At 39.6% G+C, this 26,400-nt stretch overlaps 1 protein-coding gene across 10 annotated transcripts in view; it reads right to left on the bottom strand.

The window, feature by feature from the left end:
- The window catches only part of PIP5K1B (phosphatidylinositol-4-phosphate 5-kinase type 1 beta), a 404,141-nt gene that overhangs the window by 106,090 nt on the left and 271,651 nt on the right, over positions 1-26,400 (bottom strand). For all 10 annotated transcript variants that reach the window (XM_072959563.1, XM_072959562.1, XM_015250318.3 and 7 more), the window contains 3 exons: positions 24,029-24,159; positions 10,018-10,135; positions 1,860-2,012 (listed from right to left, as the gene is read on the bottom strand). In XM_072959563.1, coding sequence (XP_072815664.1) covers positions 1,860-2,012; positions 10,018-10,135; positions 24,029-24,159 — 402 coding nt within the window. The remainder of the gene's footprint in view (positions 1-1,859; positions 2,013-10,017; positions 10,136-24,028; positions 24,160-26,400) is intronic.

Here is a 26,400-nt window from a genome sequence, read left to right as displayed (position 1 = left end):
GACAGAGAGCATTTGTTTTTCCCCATTACTTCCGGTAAAAGAACTCTTGTTCTTCTCCATGAGACATTTGTGAACTCTTGGGGACTGATAAATGTATGTAATATGCGTATGTTCAGTTATTTACTTATTATGTTAAAAGCTTCTGTGCCAATTTTAAGAATTCTAGTTAAGAGAAGATATTGCACTTTGAGTACCTTATTTCCCTCCTCAGCATCTATATGGATAACCACATAATGTTCATAGTTTTTCTTGTTAATGGGGTAAACTATATTATTTGTTATATTAGCTTACACAATTGAGATAAAATTACTTCTTCAGCTAAATTTTAAATTTTTACTTAATTTCAATTAATTTAAATTTAATAGCCACATATGCCTAATGGCTATCACACTGGACAAATGCAGTTCTAGAAGAAGAGATTAGTCTAAGCTTATAATTATAGAAGTTTAAGATTTACTCACTTAGCAAATTAACAAAGAGTACTATGTCAGTTTGATCTCAAATTTAAATTATTTAAAAATGTGCACATGACTAGAATACATTTGAAATGATATATACCAAATATTAGTATATGTATCCCTGGGGAAATAATTAGAGATGGTTGCATATTTTTTTCTTTTCTGTATTTTCTATTTTCTCTAATACAAAGCAGACAATTTGTGCTAAAAAATTTCCCAGTTTTGTTCAGGACCAAAACATTTTTAACATCTGTACATGTGGTCCACTAAGATTTTTATTTAGATTTTTGATTCCTATATTTATACGTACGACTACTTTATAGCATTTAATGTTATTTCTAGCAGATTTTGGAACTGAATGATGTTTTACATAGAAATGAGCTGTGTGGCATCTCATCAATTTTGTTTTGAAACGAAGATGACAGCGATCACCTCTCATAGCAAATGATGGCAGGACTGGGTCTTCTGAAATCCAAACTTTTTCCTGCAGCCATTCCAATCACAGAATATTAATAACTGCTATGAAAGTATAAAAAACCTGGAAGTATGAAAATTACAAGACTACCGAGGAAGAGTGTTTATTTTATTTTTTAAAGTTTGGTCTAAATGTCTAGTAAGTCCACTTGGGTTAGATTATTGTTTCTTTGTCCCTAAAATATTACATAGGAGGTGATTTTCACATTATATATAACCTGTGAAATCCTAAATTCTGAAGTATAGTGGCCAAGAATAGCTAACATGGAATGTGTGCCAGTATATGGTGCAGGGGTTAAGGATGCAGCCTCTGGAACCCTACCGCTGTGTTCAAGCCCTGGGCCAACAGCCCAATAGCTAAACAGCCCTGGGCAAGTTACCCCATTTATCTTTGTCTGAATTACCTCATCTATTCAATGGCAATGACTGAAGTATCCAAGGTGAGTTACTGCATGCAAAGCACTGATAGCCATGTTTAACACATAGCTTAGCACTCAATGAATGGTAACCAGTCACATGACTACTATGTTCTGGGGCGAAGAGCTTTGCGATGCATCGCTACCTTTATCCTACATCCTATATCCTTTCCTTATTGCAACAACCAGGGTAGCCAGGTATTTCCCAGCCATTAAAGATGGAAGAGTCCAAGGCTCAGAAGTTATCTTATTTACTTATGGTCACAGTTAGTTGCTGGCCGAGTGGGATTTGAACCCAGGACTGAGTCAGTCAACAGCTATGCTCTACTACTCAGTTCTACTTACTTCTTAAAATCTGTGTAACCAATGTCATAGTATACTCTAAATGCACAATAAAGCTCACCAAAGAGAAGGAAACATGCCAAAGAGTCACTGGAAAAAAACATTCAAAAACAGTTGAGGAAAGTAATTAAACCTTAAGTAGAAGCTTTAATTATGCGCAGTTACTTACCATGTAATAGCCTGGCAGTAGCTTCTGAAGGAACTCCGCTTCTTTATGTTGAACTGTTTTGATGATAAATTCATCATCACTGGTCACAAAGAACAAGGACCCACTGGCTCCAGGGTTAGACAGCTCTATTAGAGGTTCACTGCATATGGAATACTACAAGAGAAAATAAATAAATAGTGAAAATATATTTAATGTGTATGATGCATCCAAGGAAGAAAATCACAGCACTATGTATCTTGGCTGTTTTAAAACAGGAAGCTGTCTCCAAGAGCTTTAAAAGGAGACTCCAGCTATGAAAAGAAGGCTCTTTTGAGATTTCTAAAAATTTAATTAATCCATTTATCTCCATAAGACAATTATGAGAAACAATATGCTCTCCTCCACCCCCACTATGATAAAATCTCAAATCACCATATTTGTCCAATGAGATAACTTAGTGATGTTGATAAAGGTGCTTTGTTTCCAGCAAGTACCCATAAAAAAATAACAGAAGTGTGAGCCACACTGTGTATCTGTCAGCTGAACTCCAACACCCATTCTCATCTCACTATTCATTCTCCCAAGGGAGCTCATCCACTTGTGGTTTCAACAAGAAGATGACTCTAACATCTGAATCTCCAGCCCACATCTCTCTTGAGGGATCCAGACCTGTATGCCTAACATTTTAAGAGACTTTTCTACTTGGTTATACCACAAGCACTTTGCATGTAACAAGTTCAAAACCAAGTTCATCTCAAGGCTGTGTTTAGCCCACACGATGCTTTTGTAGTAATCAGAAAGAGGGACCTCTTTCTCCTGGCAGATGCAGCTATGGGCCAGATACAGGTTGATAAACAGATGAAGGGATGGATCCAGGCTTTACTCATTCACCTTAGCCAGGTATTCTTGGGCAGTGTACACCCTGCACAACTACACATGGACTCTAGATCATCTGCCCCTCCCCCTTCCTCTATCGTCTCCTCTTTCCCTTTATCTTAGAGAATGGAAGCATCACTTTGTTCCCCAAACCAAGAACACCATCCTTGGGTATCATTCTTGATGCCTCACATTTCTTCCATATCCAGACTATTGATTCTCTCTGTTCCCTTTATGGCATCTCTTTGTCCAAATACCTTAAGTTCAATGGTTTTGTCATATCATGCCTTGATTACTATGGTAAGCTCCTCCTGTTCTCAACTATTCACTCTTGAGCCCACCTGTGCATTCTCCACCAGGAAACCAGAGATCTTTCTAAATTGCATAGCCTTCTAAGCCTTCACACCTTTCAATGGGTTCCACTGTCTACATGGAACATGATACCCAAGTTTCTTAACTGAGCATTCAAGGCCATGAATGATGCAGTCTTGCTTTCCAGCCATCTCTCTCATCACTTTCTTCCTAAAAAAAGAACTCCATCTCTAGCCACTGAGAACTACTTATTTTCTCAAGTGTGCTACACACTCTTGACTTCTGTATTTTCTTCTATCAGAAACAACCCCCACGTTACCTTCACCTGTTGACTACTGCTCATTCATGTTTTCATTCAACATTTATAGAGTATCTACTGAGCATTGGTCACTGTCTCAGGCACTCAGGAAGCTAATAGCCTAGTAAGAGGAAACAGTCAACAACTAAATAAATTATATATCAGAATGTGCTAAGTGCTATCAAGAAAAATGAAGCATGGAAAGTGGGGAGGAGTTACCAGCAATGAGTGAGGATGGGGTGGTCATGGAAAGCCACACTGGAAAGGTGGCATTTGAGGAAAGGCTGGGTGGTATCTGGGGAAAGGGCATTCTAGGCAGAGGCAAGGGCAGATGCAAAGGTCCTGAGACCTGGAGAGTTCAAGGCATAGCAAGGAGGCCATGGCTAAAGCAGAGGGAGCAGGAAGGCAAGCTGAAAGGGAAGATGTCAGAAGGGTCGGGTGGGCCTGTCCACGGAGAGAAACACAGGCCACAGTAAGGAGGTTGGCCTTTTCTCTAGGGGAGCCAAAGGCCATTAGAGGGTCTGGAGCAGAGGACCTCTCTGTCTGCCGTGTTGAGAGTGGCAGGTGGACAAAAGGAAGACACAGTTAGGAGGCTGTGACAGTGACTTCAGCCTTCAGTGTCTGCTGAATAGCATGTGATCTGGAAAATTATCCCTGATTCTCTGAGTCCAGATCAACTGCTTCCTGGCATTGGACCTGCTCTTCCCGGAAGTTACCACAAAATACCTCAACTGCCTTTTTATTTATTCCAAGTTCCCATTAGACTATAAAGTCTCTGAGGACAGAAACTAGTATCTTATACTCAGATACAGTTTAGGACATGTGCCTTATACACAGAAGGCACTCACTCAATACATTTTGTCAAATAAGTGACTGAATTTTACTAACAACTGAAGGCTGGAAGTCTCACCACAAAGTGCCAAAAACCAGTAGAATGGTCAATTTTTGGTTATGGAGCTCAGTGTTCACTAACCAACAATCCCCATTATTGACCAGAGAAACAATGGGGGCAGAGAAAAAGGTAAGGGGGCTGATGTGTGAGATAAGACAGCCCTGGTGAAGGGCAGAAGCAGGGATTTAAAGAACTGTATTTTGAGGATAGAGGCATCTGAAAACACCAGGGCTGAACATCCCCAAAATGTTTTACCTGGGCTTGTGAATATTTAAGCCCCTATCACAGAAAAATCTGAGAGGAGGCAAGGAAGAGGACGAGGGAGGGGAGGAGGGAAGAGGAGAGAGAGAAACTGGGAGAAAAACAATCAAAAGGCAGTTTCTAGATGTCACATTTTCAGTTACCTTGCTTTGGCAGAACTGTGGGTAAGGGAAACAAAATTCATCAAAAAAAAAGCAGCAAGGGTCTGCTGCCTTCCTAAAAGTCACGGGCAGTTTTCATCTTCTACCTCCTCCTTTTTCCTCTAGCCTTGCCCCCTAAAGCTCTCTTGCTAGGCAGCATTACAGCCTAAGCCCTTATGAGGGAGTTGAGGATAAGGGAGGAAAACAAAACCAGTCATTAGACTGCACACAGGATGCCACAGCCAAGAGGAAGCAGAGGGCACCCTCCTTGCTGTGTGTGCAGAGTCCACGTGGGAAGGACAGGCACGGAACTTGGAATCAACTGATGTTTGTAAAATCGTGGCTCTGCCAGTGGCTAGTTATGTGACTCTGAGTACCTAACTTAGCATCTTGGAGTCTTAGGAACCTCATCTCTTAAATAAAGATGGTAATATCTACCTGAAAGTAGCTCAAAGTTTTAAAAATGGCTGCTTTTGAAACCCCTGGCAGAGTGACGACTCAGTCATCGCTGTTGCCATTTTCCATTACACGATCACGCGTACTTCCCATAGACAGCTGAAGGAGAGCCGGCAGTGCCCGAGTATGTCCCGAGAGTTTCAGCCTACCTCCCACGACAAGGGGGCTACCCAAAGGCACACTAAGATGCTTTTGGTGAAGCAAGAAACAAGGTGGGTCTTTTGGATAATCATGAACTCAAAACCCTGGAAAATAAAGGTGTGGACCCCAAGTTCTCATAAAAAGTGAAGACAGACCCCAGACTCTCTTGAGGATTCTGGTTCTTTCTTCCATGGGGTTTGAACCTATAGCCCAGAACCTTCTTTTGGATAGGAGGAAATGTTGTGAAAGCCCCAAAACAACAAAGAATGCTGAAATCAGGGGCTGCAAACAGAAATCAGGGGGTGACTCACAAAGAGATGTCGAGAGAAAATTGGATTCAGACCTGAACATCTGCTTCCAATGAAAGTCTCAAATTCTTCTATAAGCAGTGATATCATCTGGAGACTACTTCATTGGTTACTTAATTACCAAATACTCCTTTATTATGCAATTAATATGAATGGAAAAATCAGTTGTTTTGACCTATCTTAATAACCATTTTGGGGTCACTCCTAGCACAGTATCAGTCTGCAATAAACCGCCATTATGATGCTGAACTTCCTGGACTGCTGCCACTATCACCTGTAATTCTATGGCTGCTCACCCTGCAATCTGGTTACCATGTTCTCCTCTAATCAATCTTCTCCACAACGTTGCCTTTTAAGAGCAAATAAAGAGGAGCTAGAGAAACATTTTAATTAGCCATGAGCATCGAGCCCCTGTGCGCACGCCTGTCTTTGTGCACCTTCCTGGTACTCTCATCTGCCTGAGCTGCTCCAATGTGTTCATTCTTTGCCTCCTATTTCCTGCAGGGCCTCTCTACCCTACCCACTGGAAAGAATGCAAACTACAACCCAGCTGGGCCCTGCCAAGGCAAATTAACGTTGTAAATGTGCACAGTGTGGTAGAGACCATTTTTCCTGCCATTTCTTTCCCTCGATAGTGTTACATATTCACCCTGCTCTTTCAGGTGAGCCTGAAAAACATCATACAAATCACCCTGGATTTGGGAATACCTAGGCATCTGGTAAAGAAGGAAATGAGCCAAAGGCCTGCTGCCCAAGCTGAAAGGGGAACAAATGCTCTGGGGGCCTCAGTCTTCCCCTGGGAGGTGTTTATTTAGGAAAAAAATAAGCAGTGTTTGCACTGCTGTGTGGTGCACACAGACGCGCCTTCACCACACTGTCTCACATCCAAAGTTATGCCTGTTGCAACATGAACTTGTAATCAGCATGCACATAGTGAATTTTAATGGTACTGAGAATGTAATCAGAATCATTCAGGCTGAAACCCAGATGCAACAGCACAAAACTAAGTAGCAATACACACGTCACAGGGATCCAATGTAAAATCTGTCTATGGAGCTATACCAATCACTACATAAAGTTACCCCCTCTTTTCCCCTCCCATATAGATCAATACAACATCACAAATTTGGGTTTAGATAGCCGCAGTTTGACAAATGCCAGGATGCATTTGTGATCTGCACCATATCTTTTTCTTTTTTTTTTTCCCTTCATGTACTTTTTCAGGGGAAAAACTTACTTCATTTTTCTGTGTTTTTTGGGCTTAACTCCTCCAAAATGTGCTTTGTTAAGGATCTTTGACCTCCTTGGCTGTACTCTTTAGAATGGATAATCACAGTTCGATGGGCCAGGGGATGGCTACCTTGAGACCACATCTAATGAGAGGTCTGAGACTTAGCGGGTTGGGAAGCATGAGGCCAGCCGGTGGAAGGAAAGACAACTGGGGAAGGACATGAGGTACTGTTCTGGCCTGGGCTTCACTCCCGCCTCCCAAGGTGGGTAACCTTGGGTACCTCTTCTCACCAGCTTCAGATTCCTCATACAATGAAGATTTGGGCTGAAAATCTCTGAGGGGTCTACTTGACCCTCTGAAGCATGCTGCATCAGGCAGAAGACCCCATCCTCATCTACCACACTCCAGACCACTGGGTGGGGTCCTCAGATATAGCGGTTTGGAGGTGTACTTCCAGAAGCTCCAAGATCAGTAAAGGGAGCTGCCTCAGTCCTGGGCTATGGGTAGCCCCAGCCTCTGGGGACCGGGTACCTGTGTGTAACCAGAGGTCCACTGCCCTCGTTCTGTTTCTTGCAGGTCCCAGAGATGGGTCCAGTTATTGAACTGTGGGTACAGTTAATAAGGGAGGTGGAAAATGCAATCAAATAAAAGTACACTTACCTGCCTGATCCTATCCCCGCACCCCCCAACTTTCTATTATGGAAAATTTCAAACAAACATAAAAGTAAAGAGAACTGTGTAATTAACATTCATATGTCTATCTTTTGGCTTCAGCAACTATCAACTCAGGGCCAACACAGTTTCCCTTATATCCTCAACCACTCCCCTGCCTGCTTCCTAAGACTTTTTGAAGCAATTGTAGACATCAAATCATTTCTTCCATAGATATTTCAGTATGTCTCTAAAAGACAAGGATCCCTCTTTTAAAACAGAACTGCAATACCAATATCCCACCCCTGCCCAAAAAGAATCTTCAACATAATCTAATATCTAGTCAGTCTATACATTTCACTCATTTCCTATAATTAAAAACACACACACACACAGCTGGTTATTTGAATTGTCTGGCCCTATCTGTCTAATATTCCTGATTAAAACCTTCCCCTCCTATTATACTGGATCATTCAAAGTCCTAAACACAATGCATTTGTAACTCTGGCCTCTCAGTCCGAACACTGCTCCCTGCCCCTACACGCCACCCTAGAATCTTTCCCTTTTTTCCCATTTACTCAAATCCCTTGTCATTTTTAAGTCACAGTTAAACCATGCCATGCCCATAAGAAGCCCTCCTAATCATCAATCCAACAGAGACCCTTTCCTCCTTCGAAATCCTGGAGCATTTACTAGTTTCACTTCAGTCCTGTAATTTACTGCCTAGTAGAACTGGTTGTTTTCCTACAAAAACAAATGATCATTTCAATTGGATTCTAAGTTCTCTGAGTGCCATGACTTACAATTTTTTTTGAGGTTCCTCTTAATATTAGCCAAGTATTTTAGTTACAGTAGGTGTCTGAAGTATCTAATGATCAATGTACCTTTTGCCAGGTACATGAAGGAGGAATTTTGCTCTGAGTAGCCATCAGTGTAGTCTCCTGTGCTCCTTTGCAAATATTCTAACCTCATTATGAAGGTAACTTTTCCAGCTTAAAGTCTCATTAGGAAACTATAAACTGCTTGAGTTGTTGCTCAGAAAATGGCCTTCCACAAGGGAAGCCATTTTGTGAGCTAGAATAGGTAAAAGAATGGGCTTCCCAGCCTGCAGGTCAACGGGCAGAGGAGAGACCTACTCAGGGTAGAAAGACAGCCATCTCACCACACTAACTGAGTCTGTGTTATGAAATCCAAGTCTGTGGCATCTCCTTGGCTGGCAGAAGTTCAAGGTATGTCAGAAGGAGGATTCGTTAATTAGTAATGTATGGAAGAAGATGAGATACCAATCTTATTTTTAGTAACACATTATCAAGACCCCACTGGGTTCTCCAGACACGTTTCCTGAGTGATAGTGACCCTCAGTAATTACAGAATGACGAAACTATAGAATCTTCCCTAATATATTATCCCCCGATCCAACCCTGCAAATATGTATGTTTGTGTACTTGAGTGATTGGGAGGGCAGGGTTGGTAATGGTGGATAGAGGCATCTAACATCTCCAACAAAGAGGTGTGGTGAGGTGTACATGGCTGTGCACATTTAAGGCAGCAGGATGCCTAGGGATATTCTACTCCATTCTTACACTCTATGAAGACTTATTAATGTGACTTGAGGAACCAGTCTCATTCACTAGGCAGAAGTCACACCATTTCCTTTGGGCCCAGCTCAAGAAGAAACTCATTTGTGGGTTTTCGCCAGTCCAGAACAGAATCAGCTTTGAATTTAATCATTTACATCTTACCCAAATTATAAGATTCAGTTTAAATGCTCTCTGTTAACAAGCAGCAAATATTGCTGTACTTCCTCTGCAAAGTATTATTCCAGGATCTGGCTCAAGTCTTATCGAGATCATTCAGAATGGGGTGAACAACAAATATATGATGGTACCCCTCCTAGAGCATCCAGGAAACCAATTCTGAAGAGCCCCAGGGTGTTAACAGTGATCAAATTATGAGATAAACCAGTTTCCTCTTGAAACAGAAAGGAAGTTCCTGGCTTCCTGAACAGGAATAAGGTAAAACTCTGAGGTCCTGAGGTCACATCAGACTTTCTCAGAGAAAGAGAGAAAGTCTTGTACCTGCTGCATGCCAGACAGCAGACAGGGAGAAAAGACAGGGCTAAGGATAATACACCCTCTGGTACCAAATAAAAATACCTTTAGAAAGAGCCTGCTATCCAGCTTCTTTAAAACTGCATTTAAATTGTAGGTCAAGGTGAAACTGGCTGTGGGCCAAAGCGGGTTGCAGATGAATGGTATAAATAAGGCAATTAAAATCGGAAGGCTTTCAAACAGAATCCAATCAGCAAAACTCACAGGAGTATTTATAACTAATTATAATAGAGCTGTTAGAATAATTATCTCAAGTAGCAACCAAGTATCACACTTATTTAAATATCAATCACCACAGCAGATTTTGTAGCTATCAGATAGAAGTTGCAGAGTCAAACCTCAGTTCCCAAAGCTAAGTTAATAATTGTTACAAAACTTGAAAATTTCACTATGCTCTGGAGCTTTAGAAAATCAGAGACAGAAGCCACTTGTCGCTGTTGCTATGAGACAAATGTTGACGTCACACATTTCTGGAGAAGGAAGGAAAATTATAGGTTCTTACCAAGTAATCATCAGGCTTGATACCAAAAAGTTCTCTGAAATACCGGAATGCTAATGGAGCATATGTCTTAAATCTGAAGTCAGGGTAGTGATGTGCTGGGGTCAGATTGCTCCCTTCACTGCAGTTAAAATATTAAAAGAAAAAGAAAGAGAGAGAGAGGAAATGTTAGCAGAGACAATTTTGACTTCAAATTCTAGCTCTGCTAGTCCTGTGCCAGGTTCCACTCTAGTAAAACATCCCTTGATAAAGGTCAATGGCCATCAGGTAAAAACAGATGCTAATGCAGCGAGGGCCACTCCAAGCAGGCATCCCCACCAACCACAGTGTGTCTTTAGCCTGAAAATCTGTCATCATCCCCCTGTGCCTCCTTCCTGGGAAAACTCTTCCATTTTCCTTAATAAAACCATTGTTGCAATGCTTTAGGTATAAGATTCAAGGCTTAGTGCGTGGAGCAGTTTCAAAAACACATGTTTCTGGCCATTAGTTTTGAATACTGGATAAACACTTAAGGAATAAGTGAAATAATTTAGAAAATATTTTACCAACAGAGAGAACCATCATACTGGAAAAATGCATGGTCTTGAATCTGAATTCTTCCTTACATCCATAATTAAAGGAAAATGATCTTAAATATTTTAGGGGTTTTAAAACCCAATTTCCATTCCCATATATATCATTATCTTTATTTCCCCTCTTTTGGGTTCATGTTTGAAATTTTTTGTGCAAAATCTATGCTATATAAAAGGTATAAAGAAATCAGTGAATACTCACGAATCTAAAATGCTGCTTAAGAGATAAAATGTTATTCATACAGTTGAAACATCTTCAGTACTGTTTACTGATCACATACCCTTCCTTCCCCTTAGAGGTACCCACTACCCCGAATTTTGATGTTTAATGTTACCCATTCACTTTATTCTTTGACTACATGTAAATAATACATTTCACATGACATCAGACAAGCACCTAATCTTTCACTGTAAAAAAAAAAGAAAAAGAAAAAGAAAAATATAGTCGAATAAATACACTTTTATGTAGAGGTTGAGGATTTCTTTTTATCACATTCTAGGTGGGACATTTAAGCTCTATGCAAGTTTATTTTGATGACTTTCACGGGTACTACACAAATAAACTGTGCAAATAAAAAGGCTTCTGGACTACGACAAGCACTTGGAATCTACTACAATTTAAGTTTACAGAGCTCAGTCAGATCTTTGTATCAGTACCTGACACACAGTAGACAATAAGTACTTTTTGAGTGAAAGAATGAGTTTTCATACTAACACAGTAAAGCTGATTCTCAGAGTTCAAAAAGCTTAGGTTCAAAAGTTAACATATAAAGGAAAGAAATCCACCATAGTCAAAAATCAGGCTTGAAAATTATTTAGGAAATTCTCTCTTCAATATACTCAGTGCAGTCAGTTTTTCTCCCACATAGTTATAGAGGAATGTTTCTTTTGGTGAGTTCCAGAAGAGGGAGCTGGCTTGAGTTGTTAGGGGCCACAATCTTATAAAAAATGGTATCTGGAAAGGCGGGGTCTGCACTCAGGCAGCAAGAAGGCACACACAGGACGGTGACATACGAAGGTGACACAGGAACTGAGCTGACTGGGAGGAGGGTAGTCATCTCTATCTCCTTGCATGGAATACCCCCCAAGTCACCCACTCACTTCAATGGTTATTGCTGCCCTAAGCAAGGACATTTGAATATTCATAACCCATCTACGATGCCCATGCACTGTATTCAAACATTTCCTCGTTCCATAACTTGGGATTTCTGAGGAGACATGCACTCAGTTACAGGTCCTATGAGAATGCTGAAAGGAATGATTTTGGAACTTCTATGACTATAGCTTAAAAACATGGGTTATGTAGAAACAAGGGGTAAAAAAGCACAGTGGCTGTAAGTGACCTCTGACATCCTTCCTCACTGTTACAAGTAAAAATAATCACAGTGCCTTGGGTTCTGAAGCAGGCTATTTTCAGTGGGCTTCGGGTGTTGCCAATTTTTAAATTCCTTCCACTCGCTTTTCTCCTTCCTATCTCATGTAATCAAAGTAACTCATTTCATTAGAGCAGATTACCTTTGACGTTCAAGAGTGACACGAAACACTCATGTTCCACTTATGTGGAATTTTTCTTTGACTTACTTTTATGCAGTAGGGGCTCAAGTTTTTATCAGAGTGGATATAATATTTATTATTATTATTCTCATTTTTGGTTTCTCTGAGCTTTTGGGGTTGTTTACCTGTCCCTGAAGCCACCATTAATTACAATATTTTTCCTTAGATTCACATCTCCTTGATCACTACTGTGGTTCATTCAGTAATGGTACAAGAAGGATACAGTTAGGCAGAGATGAGACAGGCAGACACACGCACACACATGAGCACACACACAGAACATTTCTAGTTAAAGAAAGGGAAGATTTATTTCTTTAGATATTCACTCTGACAGCCAGTGTAAAAAGCCATCAAGTCACTAAAAATGAAAAAAAAAAAAGAAAGAAAAAAAGGAAAAAGAAAGTGACAAAATGGGAAAATATATACAACTCATATCACAAAGGACAAATTCCCCGAAGATCAAAAAATTATATGTTAAAAAAAAAAAAGCTCAGGTTACGATCAGGCTCTTCACAGAAATGGAAGCATAAATGACTTAAAAATATGAAAAGATGTTCAACTTCATTCATAATAGAATAAATGCAAATTAACTGTCACTGAGAGATCATTTTATCTATCAGATGGGCAAAAATGGAAAACTGATATAGCTCAAGGGAGACTGGCACCTTGAAACATCATTAGTGGGAAAGTAAACTGATACTTTTCCTTAGGCAGATATTTTCACAACTTCTGTCAAAATAACAAATGTACATAACTCTTGATTCAGCAAATACATGACTATAATTTATGCTACATACAAAGTAGTGTTTGTACAAAATTGCATGTGTGTGCCTAGTTACTCATTACAGTACTATTTGTAAGGATGAAGGATTGGAAGCAACCCAGACATCTCTCAGAAGGGAACTGGTCAAATTAATTACGGTTCAGCCACACACTGGAATACTATGCAGCAATTTAAAAAGTAGGAGGCTTATGTACTGACGTGGTGAGATCTCTGAGACAAATTATAAGTCAAAGAAGCTTGATGCAGAATACTAAGTATAGCATGCCACCACTTACATACAAAAGCAAAAAATATACTTTGGGCATGTATATGCATAAAAAAAATCCTTGAAGGATAGATAGGTCCCTAGTAACAGTGATCACTGGAGTTGGATGCTGGGTAAAAAAGGCATGGGAATGAAAGGGACACTTTTCACAGTATTTCTTTTAAAAGTATCATGAGGATTAACCCTTATGTGTATTACCATTCACAGCATTAAAATTTTTTTTAAGTTAGGGGTAAAAGTCATAACCCCAAAACAAAGCTCTGCACGCTCAATACCCCAGCAGAAGGGTTGGCCTCTGATTATTAAGCTGCTCCAGTGAATAACAAATACCAACTGGACCTGAATGGTACTCTACTGCAGGGAATGCAGATGAATGGGACTGCTGGCCCCGGCTGGAGTTTATCAGGAGTAACAAGGCACAAGAGCAGCACCAAACAGCAGGTGCAGCGAGTATCAGCCAGAAGACACCAAGCTGCGTTTTCTGAGGTTGCATACTGGCAGACCCACTGAGTGTGGGTATGAGTGCTGACCCACAGCCGTCCAGCACAGAGGCTCCCCTGCACATGCATGAAATGCTTAGCCAAGGCAGTAAACACAACTGCAATCAGCATTCATCTGCTGGCCAGTACAAGAGTTCCATCAAAGACACCAGCGAGCTTTCCTTGTCTGAGCCTGGAGGTGGCCATCAGGAGGCTGCCCAGCACCTAGACTTACTCAGCAAACATGCAGTCTACTGAAGAGCAGACTTGTCACAATTGAAGATTTATATTATGTTTCTTCAATGCATTTATGTAATGTTTGGGGGGGACCCCACTTTTCCATGTTGGCATAAAATTGAAGCTTTAGAAATGTCAACTGTGAGGTGGACAGTGAGAAGTGGCACAAGATATTTGGATCCCATGAGCTGTTACTGTTTCAACAATAAAAATCTGGAGGCCAACATGGGATTTCCAACTGTATTTTGCCGAATAAGAACCTCAACAAGTAAGCAAACACACAGGACTATCAAGTTATAAGAACAAGATTCGTTACCTCCACAAAAGAGGGAAGAAACTTCAAACCAGAAACAGTCTTTTCTCTTGTCCTTTTCTCCCTTATTTCACCAACAAGCAGTTAAAATCTGATAAGGGTTCAGCTCTGGCATTCTAGTATTCACTCTTCTGAGGAGGGTTCAAATTTTGAAAGCCAAAACTTGTGCTTAAGTACAAAAGTACATTATTCCTTACTGGCAAGAAATGTTTAAGACTATACAATGTTGAAGTCTGAGGAAGCATTAGCCACCATCTGGAATTTCCCACTTAGCAGATAAGGAAATCAAAGTCCAGGGAGGGAAACTAATGACCTAAGCTGATCACGAACAAACAAGAGGGGATTAGATCCATACCAGAGTAGTGGAAAAGTCACAAGCAGTCAGGTTTGCCTTAACTTCAACCTTATGTTCCTCAGCTAGTCTTCCTTTTCAGGCTGCAGCTACGACTTCAGGGTACAATCTGCCCAAATACCCCAATTATGTCCCCTGAGGTCCTCATGCTGCAAGGTCAGGCAGGCTGAATTTGGTCAGCCACCTACGGATTCTCACCTGTGTGTACTGTGAACACTCAGCTTTGTGTATGTGGTTTTAGAGCCTAAAAACCAAGTGCTATTTTTGGTGGTACTGAGTGGATCTGGTGCTAAGCAATAGGGTGAAACTGATTTAGCATCTCTAGGACACTTAAGCGGTACAGTTTCAGACCTGACTCAAAGGTCTTATGTTTTAAAGGCAGCATCCGAAATACGGTGAGCTTCCTTGATTTCAAACTATAACCAACAGTTAGTGGGTTTGGGGCTTCTTGACAAAACGAGTGGGACAGCAACTCCTAGGTGACAGATTTATTACAAGGAGCCGGCTCATGCAATCATCAAGACTGAGAGGCCGAGTAAAGCTGGTGGTGTAATTCCAGTCCAAACCCAAAGCACCAGGGGAGCCAATGGTATTAAATGGTCTAATTCTGAAGGTCCAAAAACCAGGAATGCTGTTGTCTGAGGGCAGGGGTAGGTGGATGTCCCAGCTCACACAGAGAGTGAATGCTACATTCTGCCACCTTTCTGTTCTATTTAGTCCCTCAAAGGATTGGATGATGTCCACCCACACTGGTGAGGTGATGTTCTTCACTAAGTCTATTCAAATGCTAATTTCCTCTAGAAACACCCTCACAAATACACCCAGAAATAATGTCTTACCAGTTACCTGCGCATCCCTTAGCCAGTCAAGGGATTGACACATAAAATTAACCATCACAACAAACATGATCACACCGCCCATGAGGCAGGATAAGTGAAGGGTGCTTTGTCTTAACACACAGATGGTAATACTAAGACAAAGAAAACTTAAATGCAGTACAGTTGGACAAGTGACGCTATAGTCCAGTAACAAACTAGTGGTGGCACTCGGTCTTCAAAGTGGAGCTCTGTAAGTCAGGGAGTGTAAAAGCAGCTTTACACGTTATTAATTGCCTCTGCCAATTCGGGCAGGGTGGAGATTGCCCAGTTTTCACAAGTGACTCTTTAACCCATGAAATGCAAATTGGTCCTTTCTCCTGCCAAATTAGACAGTGCTCTTGAATTGAAAAACAAATGATAAAATAAAAGACCCACTCCTTGCTGGTGCCAATCTCCCTCTGCTGAGCATGTCTGTGATGGGTACACCTGAGCTACCTTGTGCAACAGGAGGATGTACCATCTTCTGAGGTCAACCACCTGACAGCCTTCAAAAGTCAGTAGCTAAAGACAACTTAAATTCTAAAACCACAGAAGACATACTATACATAGAAAACCCTAAAAGCTCCACACAAAAACTACTAGAGCTGATAAAAGAATTTGGCAAGGCAGAAGGATATAAGATTAACATACAGAAATCAGTTGCATTTGTTTACACTAACAATGAAATATCAGAAAAAGGAAGTAAAGAAACAATCCCTTTTAAAAATCACATCCATAGATGGACCTAGAGATCATCATTCTCAGTGAAATACGCCAGAAAGAGAAAGAGAAATACCATATATCGCTAATATGTGGAATAAAAAAAAAAGGGCACTATGAACTCAACCACAAAACAGAAACAGACTCGCAGACTTCGTAAACAATCTTATGGTTACGGAGGAAAAGGGTGGGAGGGGATAAATTTGGGAGTTTGAGATTAGTAAATGTTAGCCACTATATATAAAAATAGATTTTTAAAAAAGTTTCTTTTGTATAGCACAGGAAACTATGTTCAATATCTTGTAATAACTTTTAATGGAAAAAATATGAAAACAAGTATATGCACATATATGCATGACTGGGACATTGTGTCGTACACCAGACACTGACACATTGTAATGACTGTACCTTCAATAAATAAAAATCACATCCAAAACAATAAAATACTTACCAATAAATTTGACCAAGGAGGTGAAAGACTTACACGTGGAGAACTACAGAACATTGATTAAGGAAATTAAAGATGACTTCAAGAAATGGAAAGATATCCCATGCTCTTGGATTGGAAGAATCAATATTGTTAAAATGGCCATACTGCTCAAGGCAATCTACAGATTTAATGCGATCCCTAACAAACTACCTAAGACATTTTCCCCAGAATTAGAACAAATAATCCTAAAATTTATATGGAATCAGAAAAAACCCAGAACTGCCAAAGCAATACTGAAGAAAAAGAACAAAGCTGGAGGAATAACCCTCTCAGAACCCAGACAATACTACAGAGCTACAGTAATAAAAACAGCATGGCACAAAAATAGACACATGGATCAAAGGAACAGAATAGAGAGCCCAGAAATAAATCCACAGACCTACATTTAATTAATCTTAGGCAAAGGAGGCAAGAATATACAATGGAGAAAAGACAGTGTCTTCAACAAACGGTGTTGGGAAAACTGGACAGCTGAATGTAAATCAATGAAGTTAGAACACTCCCTCACACCACACACAAAAATAAACTCAAAATGGCTTAAAGACTCAAACGTAAGACAAGACACAAAAAAACCTCCTAGAAGAAAACATAGGCAAAACATTCTCTGACATAAACCTTAGTAATGTTCTCCTAGGGCAGTCTACCCAGGCAATAGAAATAAAAGCAAAAATAAACAAATGGGACTTAAACTTATAAGCTTTTGCACAGCAAAAGAAGCCATAAGCAACAAAACAACAACCTACAGAACGGGAGAAAATATTTGCAAATGATGCGACTGACAAAGGTTTAATTTCCAGAATATATAAACAGTTCATAGAACTTAATAACAAAAAACAAACAACCCAATCCAAAAGTGCGCAGAAGACCTAAACAAGCAATTCTCCAATGAAGACGTACAAATGGCCAATAGGCACATGAAAAAATGCTCAATATCACTAATTATCAGAGAAACTCAAATCATAACTATAAGGAGGTATCACCTCACACCAGTCAGTATGGCCATCATTCAAAAGTCCACAAATGATAAATGCTGGAGAGACTGTGGAAAAAACGGAACCTTCCTACACTCCGGGTGGGAATGCAGTTTGGTGCAGCCATTATGGAAAACAGTATGGAGAGTCTTCAAAAAACTAAAAATAGATTTCACATATGATCCAGCAGTTCCACTTCTGGGCATTTATCTGGAGGGAACTCTAATTCAAAAAGATACATGTACCACAATGTTCATAGTAGCACTATGTACAATAGCCAAGACATGTAAGCAACCTAAATGTCCATCAACTGAGGACTGGACAAAGAAGTATATTTATACAATGAAATACTACTCAGCCACAAAAAGAATAAAATAATACCATGTACAGCAACATGGATGGAACTAGAGATCGTCATTCTAAGTAAAGCCAGAAAGAGAAAGAAAAATATCATATGATATTACTCATATGCGGAATCTTAAAAAAAAATTTAAAAAGAGGACACTATGAACTCATCTACAAAACAGACTCGCAGACATAGTAAATAATCTTATGGTTACTGGGGGAAAGGGGGTGGGGAGGGATAAATTTGGGAGTTTGAGATTTACAAATGATAACCACTAAAAAAATTCTAAAACCAAAGAATGCATTCTGGAGTGTCATTTAGTGGGGACATGTGATATCATTGTTCATCATCGAAATGTTACACTTCTCAAGTAGTTATTACCACACTAGGAAAGTATGTTTTCAAGGCAACTTCAAATATGTTAAAATGTTATATAATAGTGCATGCAATAAATCTTTTATTTTTGAACTAAAGCAGTATCAAATTTTCATTGATAGGAAATCATTTTTCCCTATCTCTACTACATAAATGTTGAACAAATATTTAAAGAGTTTTGACCTGAAGGGACATCGTGTTATTGGCTTATCCAGTGATAGTCACATGTTTCATTTAATCCTGTGAAGGATATTCTGGCAGTTTTGTGTTCTATCCACATCTCTACAAATCCTGGTATAGGATGTCTGTGTAGATAAGGGGTTGGCAATCTTTTTAGAGTCTTCATTGTTGTAACTACTCAGTTCTGCTGTTGTAGTGGAAACAGAGCCACAGATAACATGTAAGTGAATGGATGTGGCTGTGTTGTAATTAAACTTTATTTACAAAAGGAGGCAGGGAGCTGGATTTTCCCCATGAGCCGGAGAGTTTTGATTCATGGTACAGACAACTTCTTGGATGAGTTTATGTCACCATTACATGAAATGCAGGTGGTTGGCTAGTCTGTCAAAATCATAACATCTGGCACTGATATCTGGCAACACTTAATATGAACCTTTTACATATACGTTTGCTTGTCATTTAGAGCAACATTTTACCCTTACAGAAGCTCTGTGGAATTCTCTCCTCTCATTAAGGGTACTCCTGGCGATTCAGATAAACCCCGAAGAGCACATCCATCAAACCTAAGGGCAGCCTGCGTTCTGATCCTCACATCAAGCTAAACTCCATTTCAAAAATGAGGAGATGAAAGTACAGGAGACTTTTATACATTTTTAGGTTAGATTATTATTCTTGAATATGGAAAAGACATATAAACATTTATTGCCAGCTTTCAAATCATATTTCCCACCCCAGAGAAGGCAGTGATGGTATTTTCTAGAGGGGAGCAGAGGGATGGATTCAAGCTGGCTGTCAAAGGGCCAGCCAGGCAGATTTAATTTCATAATTCTAAGGTAAAAGCTAGATGCTTTTTGACTCAAAAAAGCAGAACCAAAAAAACACTTCCTATGTTTTATCATCATAGTATAGAGAAAAACAAAACTTTGGAGCCGGCCATCCCGGAGTTCACATCCTGGCTTTACTGTTATTGGCTGTATCACTTTGGGTTAAGCCACTTGCTTTCTGAGGACTTTGGTGAAGATGAAAGGTAATAATAATAATTTAATACTGTATATCATATAAATATTATATTAATAAAACTATGCTTGGTTTATAGTTAGTATTACAAACTCCACCTTCTGTTGCCACCTCAGGTTCATGTTTACATGGCAGATATATCATAAAACATCCTTTCTTCCTAATCCCATTTACACATTAAGAGTTTTCTACAACCTTGAGTTTGTTAACACAGCACAGAATTTGGGGTCAAAAAATTAAGATATGGTCATGGGTCTCTTACTCATGTACTTTGTGATTTTGGAAGATCATGGAACCAGATAGTTGAAAGGGATTATATCTCATCCTTCAAATCTGAAACAGGTCCAGAGCTTTCTCCATCTACAAAATGAAATAATCTATAGTGCAAACACAATATCTAAAAATAACTTTGAGCCCCTTTAAAATAAAGAAAGAAAGAACACAATGTGCTTTGTTGCTAAGGGAACAGATTCTGGAGGTTCACAGCAGTACTGAATTAAAACATCTCAAGGCACCCTAAGCAATTATGACCAGATAAACGCATTGAATTTTAGAGCCACCAGACTTGAGAACGTTTCAACTGCTTGCAACAAGGGCCAGTCTTGCCCACCTTCCTCACCCCCTCACCCTCAGGCAGGTGGAGAAATTTGAGGGAGTAGTTAGGGGGTATTATTTGGCTGCATTACTGAGTTATAACTGACATACAGTAAAGTGTACAATTTGTTAATCTTCATATATGGATATATCCCTGAAACCACCATCATAATCAAGATACTGAATTTATCTATCACTTGGTAGGGGTATTTTGATTGCTACAGTAACAAGGAGATATTACTGGCATGGCACAGGCTGGGAATGATGAGTGTGCAGTCTTGCACAGAGAATTATCTCATCCAAAAAAAAGCTAATAGCACCTCCAGTGAGACACATTGGGCCTAATCCCTTTGCTAAACCAATGAAGAAACTGAGCCCACATGAGGAAACTGAGGCAAGACTCATAAGTTTCTTCTGTTTTCATGAAAATGCACCCAGAGCACATGTGTTCTTAAACAAACAATAAAGTATTTGCTGAAAGAAAATCTTGTCTGAATCAAATGTTTAATGTCATACTGACATTTAAAAGCTACACACACTTTAAAATGACGTATTTTAAATGTGACAGTTGCCTCCTCTAGCTAGGTACCACTCTCCCCAGTGACATGTGTGTCATTCAGCTGCTGTTGCTGCTATCTTGGAACACAGAGCTAAGGTCAAAGATACAAAATCCAGGCAGGTACAATTTTGGTCTTCTACTCCTGAAGAAAAAAGTGAAAAAGTATCTTATTTGGCCTTAATCATAAAGATGCAGTATGCTTATAATAAATCACTCATGAACAAAAGGCATCAAGACAGTCAAAAAGTGCCTACCTGTGCCTATGAAGACCTTATTTATGTGCTCCTTCTTGTAAAGTATCTCATACAGTGTCATGTATAATACAGCTGCTAAACAGATGTAATTTTGATATATAGGATATTAATTAAAAATTGGTTGGGGTTTTATTAGCTCCAAGGCTCATGCAGCAACTCCGAGAACCAAATCTGGTATCTACTAGAACAATTATCATTCTAAAAAGGGAAGCAATATGCTAGACCAGTGGGTCTCAAACTCTCATGTGCTTAGAATCACCTGGAGCAATTGTTTAAACAGATTCCTGAGTCTCAGCCCCAGAGTTTCTGATTTTGTTGACCTGGGGTGGAGCCCAAGAATCTGCATTTCTAGCAGGTTCCAGATGATGCTGATGTTGCATGTCTGGGGACCAGATGCTCCGGCCACACTTTCCCCCAGTGCCCTTCAACGGTTGGCTCTGTTGACTGGACACTGCAAGCAGAAGAGATCAGCAAGGATGGAGCACCCTGCCTGTCTCTGCACATCCATCTTTAGCTGTAACTGCTCCAGCCCCTGAATTCACTGCCAGCCGCCCTTCCACAAAAGGCCTCCACTCCTCCTGCTCTTTGAAGTTGAAGGAAAACATAAGGTTGAAGTGTTTGGGTAGAGGCCCTAAAATACCACGAGGATGAGAATTATCTGGAAACACATTTACAGGAATTTGAACCGAACAGAACAGACCAGAAGATTTAACTCATGACCTCCTGACTTTAAAGAGAAAAAAATGGTTAATACATACTTTTTTTGAATAATAAACTGTTAAAAACAAATGCAACAGACAATTTCCGGCTATAGAAAGAAGAGCAGTAACATGAGCAAACAGAATTATATCTTAGGCCTTGGGGCTGTCCATTTTCTGCATGGAAATTAGTTCTCGTGGCTGCTAGGGAAACCTTGAGAAGCAAACTTCAAAACTTCCACATACCAACTCTGTTCTTCATTCAAGAGCGTTTAAAGCAAAATGAGGCTGTCCAGGTACATAGCTGACTTTCTTTTATTTATAGGCTCTCCTGTGACTATATAAAGGTTTACTTTCTATGCAGTTTTGACACCTGGGCATAGAAATAAATGTTTAAGTACCATTTTCCTGAAGATTAAAAAAAAATTAGGCAATGAGGAATCTCCATACTGTTTTCCACAGTAACTGCACCAAACTGCATTCCCACCAGCAGTGTAGGAGGGTTTCCTTTTCTCCATAGCCTCTCCAGCATTTGTCATTTGTGGACTTTTGAATGATGGCCATTCTGACTGGTGTGAGGTGACACCTCATCATAGTTTTGATTTGATTTCTCTGATAATTAGTGATACTGAGCATTTTTCATGTGCCTATTGATCATTTGGAGATTCCTCAAAAGACTAGGAATAGACTTACCATATGACCCAGTAATCCCACTCCTGGGCATATATCCAGAAGGAACAACTATTTCAAACAGACACCTGCACCCCAATGTTCATAGCAGCACTATTTACAATAGCCAAGACATGGAAACAGCTTAAATGTCCATCAACAGATGACTGGATAAAGATGTGGTTTATTTATACAATGGAATATTATTCAGCCATAAAAAAACAACATAATGCCATCTGCAGCAACATGGATGTCCCTGGGGAATGTACTTCTAAGTGACGCCAGAAAAATACCATATGAGATAGCTCATATGTGGAATCTAAAAAAAAAAAAAAGAACATAAATACAAAACAGAAACAGACTTCACAGACATAGAATACAAACTTGTGTTTGCCAAGGGGGCAGGGGGTGGGAAGGGACAGACTGGGATTTCAAAATTTGTAGATACTGACAGGCATATGCAGAATAGATAAACAAGATTATACTGCATAGCACAAGGAAATATATATATAAGATCTTGTGGTAGCTCACAGCGAAAACAAAATGTGACCATGAATATATGTATGTTCATGTATAACTGAAAAATTGTGCCCTACACTGGAATTTGACACAACATTGTAAAATGACTATAACTCCATAAAAAAATTAAAAAAAAAAAAGGCTATGAGAACACTGAGAAGAAAACTGTTGGCCCAGCCATTCTCACTCAAGCCTAGTAATAACTGATGATAAAATTGGCTTATTTTGGAAACATTTATTTTAAAATATAAATATGTCTAAGTCAGTCCTCATAGCCCCAAAGACAGTATAATTACCCTGAAGCCTCCAAATCTGTATTTTTGTTTCTTTGAAAAATCCTATCAGTAGTAGTGACATTTCCAATTTAATAACGAGTATTTCTCTTCCTATATTAAGCTAGTATTAGAGTTTTAAATTTTTTATTTATTTTGGTAAAGTATACATAATAAAAAGCTTATCACCTTAGCCACTTTTATATATATATTTTAATTAAAAAATTTTAACACCTTTATTATGGTGTGATTCCTGTACCACCTTAACCATTTTTAAGTGTACACTTCTGTGGCATTACATATCCTCACATTGTTGTGCAACCATCACCACTATCCATCTCAGATTTATTTGTTGAATTGATTTTTTTCCCCCAAATATGACAAAGTCAAGGGTGACACATATGGGTAACTTGGGTGTCTTTGCAAATATGGTGTCAAGATAGAGAGATTCTTATACGTTCTCTGGAGGAAAGTTAAAAAAGGAGATGCACGAGTGTACTCAGTTACAAGGCCCAAATGTGAGTCCACCCCGCCCATCTTGTAAATCAGGGCTAGCAAAACTTGGCACCTGCCACTGCTTCCTGGGTGCTCTCTTTGTCTAAAGCTATGCAGTCATTACTCCGCCACGTCTGTACTCCTTCCCACTGAATCTCCAGAGGGTTTTCCAGGCATTATCAAAATTAATTACAACTGGCCCATAGGATGAACCCTATTTACCATCTCTATATAAAAAATGCAAGCCACCTGATGCAACAGAAAGTAAGAGTCACGTGGATTGTTTTTGGGTCTGCCAGAGGTCCAACATGGACATCAGTACATGATGCACACATACGTGGGTGGAAAAGTCTTGTATCAGTAGAGAAGCCTTCAATGTGGGGATGCCATGAAGAGGAAGGTTCCTCAGCATGGAAATCATCACAAATCACGGTGTTCTTACCTGGGTAGGAACACACTTTCCACCACATAAAAGTCTTGCATGAGAACATCTCGATCCGGCTTGGACGTGAGATTACCCACTGTGTATCCTATTCCCAGCTGAATAGCACCTTTGATGGCAGATGACGCAGTCTGTGGGGAAAAGAAGGATTTCAGTGTTAGCCTCAATAGTCTGGGGCCTTGTTCAATGTCACAAGCAGCAGAAACAAAAGAGTGAGGTCAGATTTCCTTTCTTGTTCCTAAGCAACAAGTAAGTCAGCTTTGGAAAGATGAGTAGTTGCTTCTTTTGATGGAGAGCCCATTTCAAACACTAAAGATCCTTCTTGCCATGAAATCATTTTGATGGTAATCTTTCCTAGAAATGTTTCTAAAGTCAAATTACAGTCCCAAATCCTAAATTCCTATTAAGAACTTAGGAACTCAGTAGAACACTTTTAACACAGAGCATTATACTTTCTACCAAGAGATAACTGGTACTTTGAAAAATCAGAACACACCTATGGATCCAGAAGAGTATTTTTGTCTTTATAAGAAATGAGAGAGAAAAACATAATTTGAGCCTCTAGAATATACAACATTTAATTTGAAAATTGCTGACTAGTCTTGTCATAGAGCCATAATCAAGTTTTCCTACACTGTAATAAAACACGCAGCACTGGAACACCAATATTTCCAATATACTGCTTTTCTAACATTATTCCATAATTAACATAATGTTAACTTGGGGAAATAACATGCATGTGTGTGCATGTACATACATGTGTGTATGTGTGTATGTATGTGTATATAAATAATTTAAACCAAAGTAATAGGAGAAATAGCAGAATAACTCAGTTTAGGACAATTAGAATGCATTCTCCTTAATGGTGAAAAATGTGGTATATTTTGACTCCTTGCAGGATCTAATGAAGTACGATGTGCATTGTGAGCGCTAAATAAATACTTAAATCAGTGGTTCTCAACCAGGGACATTTGACACTGTCTGAAGACATTTTTTTGACTGTCGTAAGTGGTGGTGGTGGTGTTACTACTGGCATCTAGTGTGTCGAGGCTAGGGATACTGCTCAGCATTCTACAGTGCACAAGACAGCTTCTCATAACGAAGAATTATTGAGCCCAAAATATCAACAGTGCTGAGGGTGAGAAACCATGGCTTAAATGAATGTAATATCATCTGTTTTATAGGAAAAATATTTTCTTTTTGAGTCAACATTTTCACTTAGCAAATCCAAGACCCATCTCCACCTTCCCATGTTTTATTCTTTTTTAATTTCTTCAAGTTTTTAACATCAAAAAACATTTCTCTTTGAAAAAAATGTATCCTCTTGATTTCTAGGCGAGAACATGGTCCTGGGACCACTTGTAGCGTTTCTGACAGTCTCTCTCCTTTCATTTCTTCACTAACTTCTCATACTTTATTTGCTTTTACTGCATCCTGGAGCCTCAGATTTCCTTAATTATGCAGATAATCATATGCAGGTAATTGGGTGTCCTGGGGATTGAACCCAGGACCTTGTGCATGCTAAGCACACACTCTACCACTGAGCTATGCCCTCCCCCTCAATCCATTCTTAACGGCTTCCAGTACTGGCTCTCTGCATATGACTCTCAGACCTTTTAAATTTATTTGGATGCTGTTTTATCATCACAAACATAGTACATACAGCATCAAACTAATATCTTACAACCAAACCACCCCACCCCTGAGACTGGTTTCCTCTCCTAAGTCTCTGTAATCCTGTCAATCCACGGCTGAACCCCAAACAAACCACATCTTGTACAGGGCTGACTCCACTTGAAATGGTCACAATCACTCAGTACTGCTCAGTCATCTCCACTATACAACCAGGAACAATCACTTTCCCATGGGGTCATCATTTAATCGTTTTGCTTACTTCACTGAGACTATTAGATTACCCTCAGTGTGAGGACAAGTATCTACCTCAGTCCTACAGAGGTAGAGATATGTCTGGATGTTTTTCTTTTTTTCACAAGCCTTTTTACTTATGATCCCAGAGCAGCAAAATGGCAAAGGGCCGAGAGTCAAGCCCATACAGCGCAACTTGTATTTAAGAAACAAAAAGTTGCTATTTTAATACTCCAGCTCTGAGCTCTGCAATGCCACTCACTGGCACCAGCGACCTTTTGTACCAATAGCTCTGACTTCAGAAGGCTGAAATGAATTTTTCTCATTTTAACCTCACATAAAAATTCAAAAGGTTTCTCTTCTTCTATCCATCACTCTGAGCAGTACAGGACAAGATGTGATAGCAGTACTTTCCAGAGAACCCAATACCCTGAAATGTTCTGTTCCAGACCTATCAACAGACTCACATGCTCTCAAAGTGCTTTTTCTCCCTCGCACCCCACCCT

This window comes from Vicugna pacos, chromosome 4 (assembly GCF_048564905.1).
Source record: "Vicugna pacos chromosome 4, VicPac4, whole genome shotgun sequence".
NCBI classification, from domain to species: Eukaryota; Metazoa; Chordata; class Mammalia; order Artiodactyla; family Camelidae; genus Vicugna; species Vicugna pacos.
The sequence above is the reverse complement of the archived record's forward strand: the minus strand, read 5'-3'. Positions and strand labels throughout refer to the sequence as shown.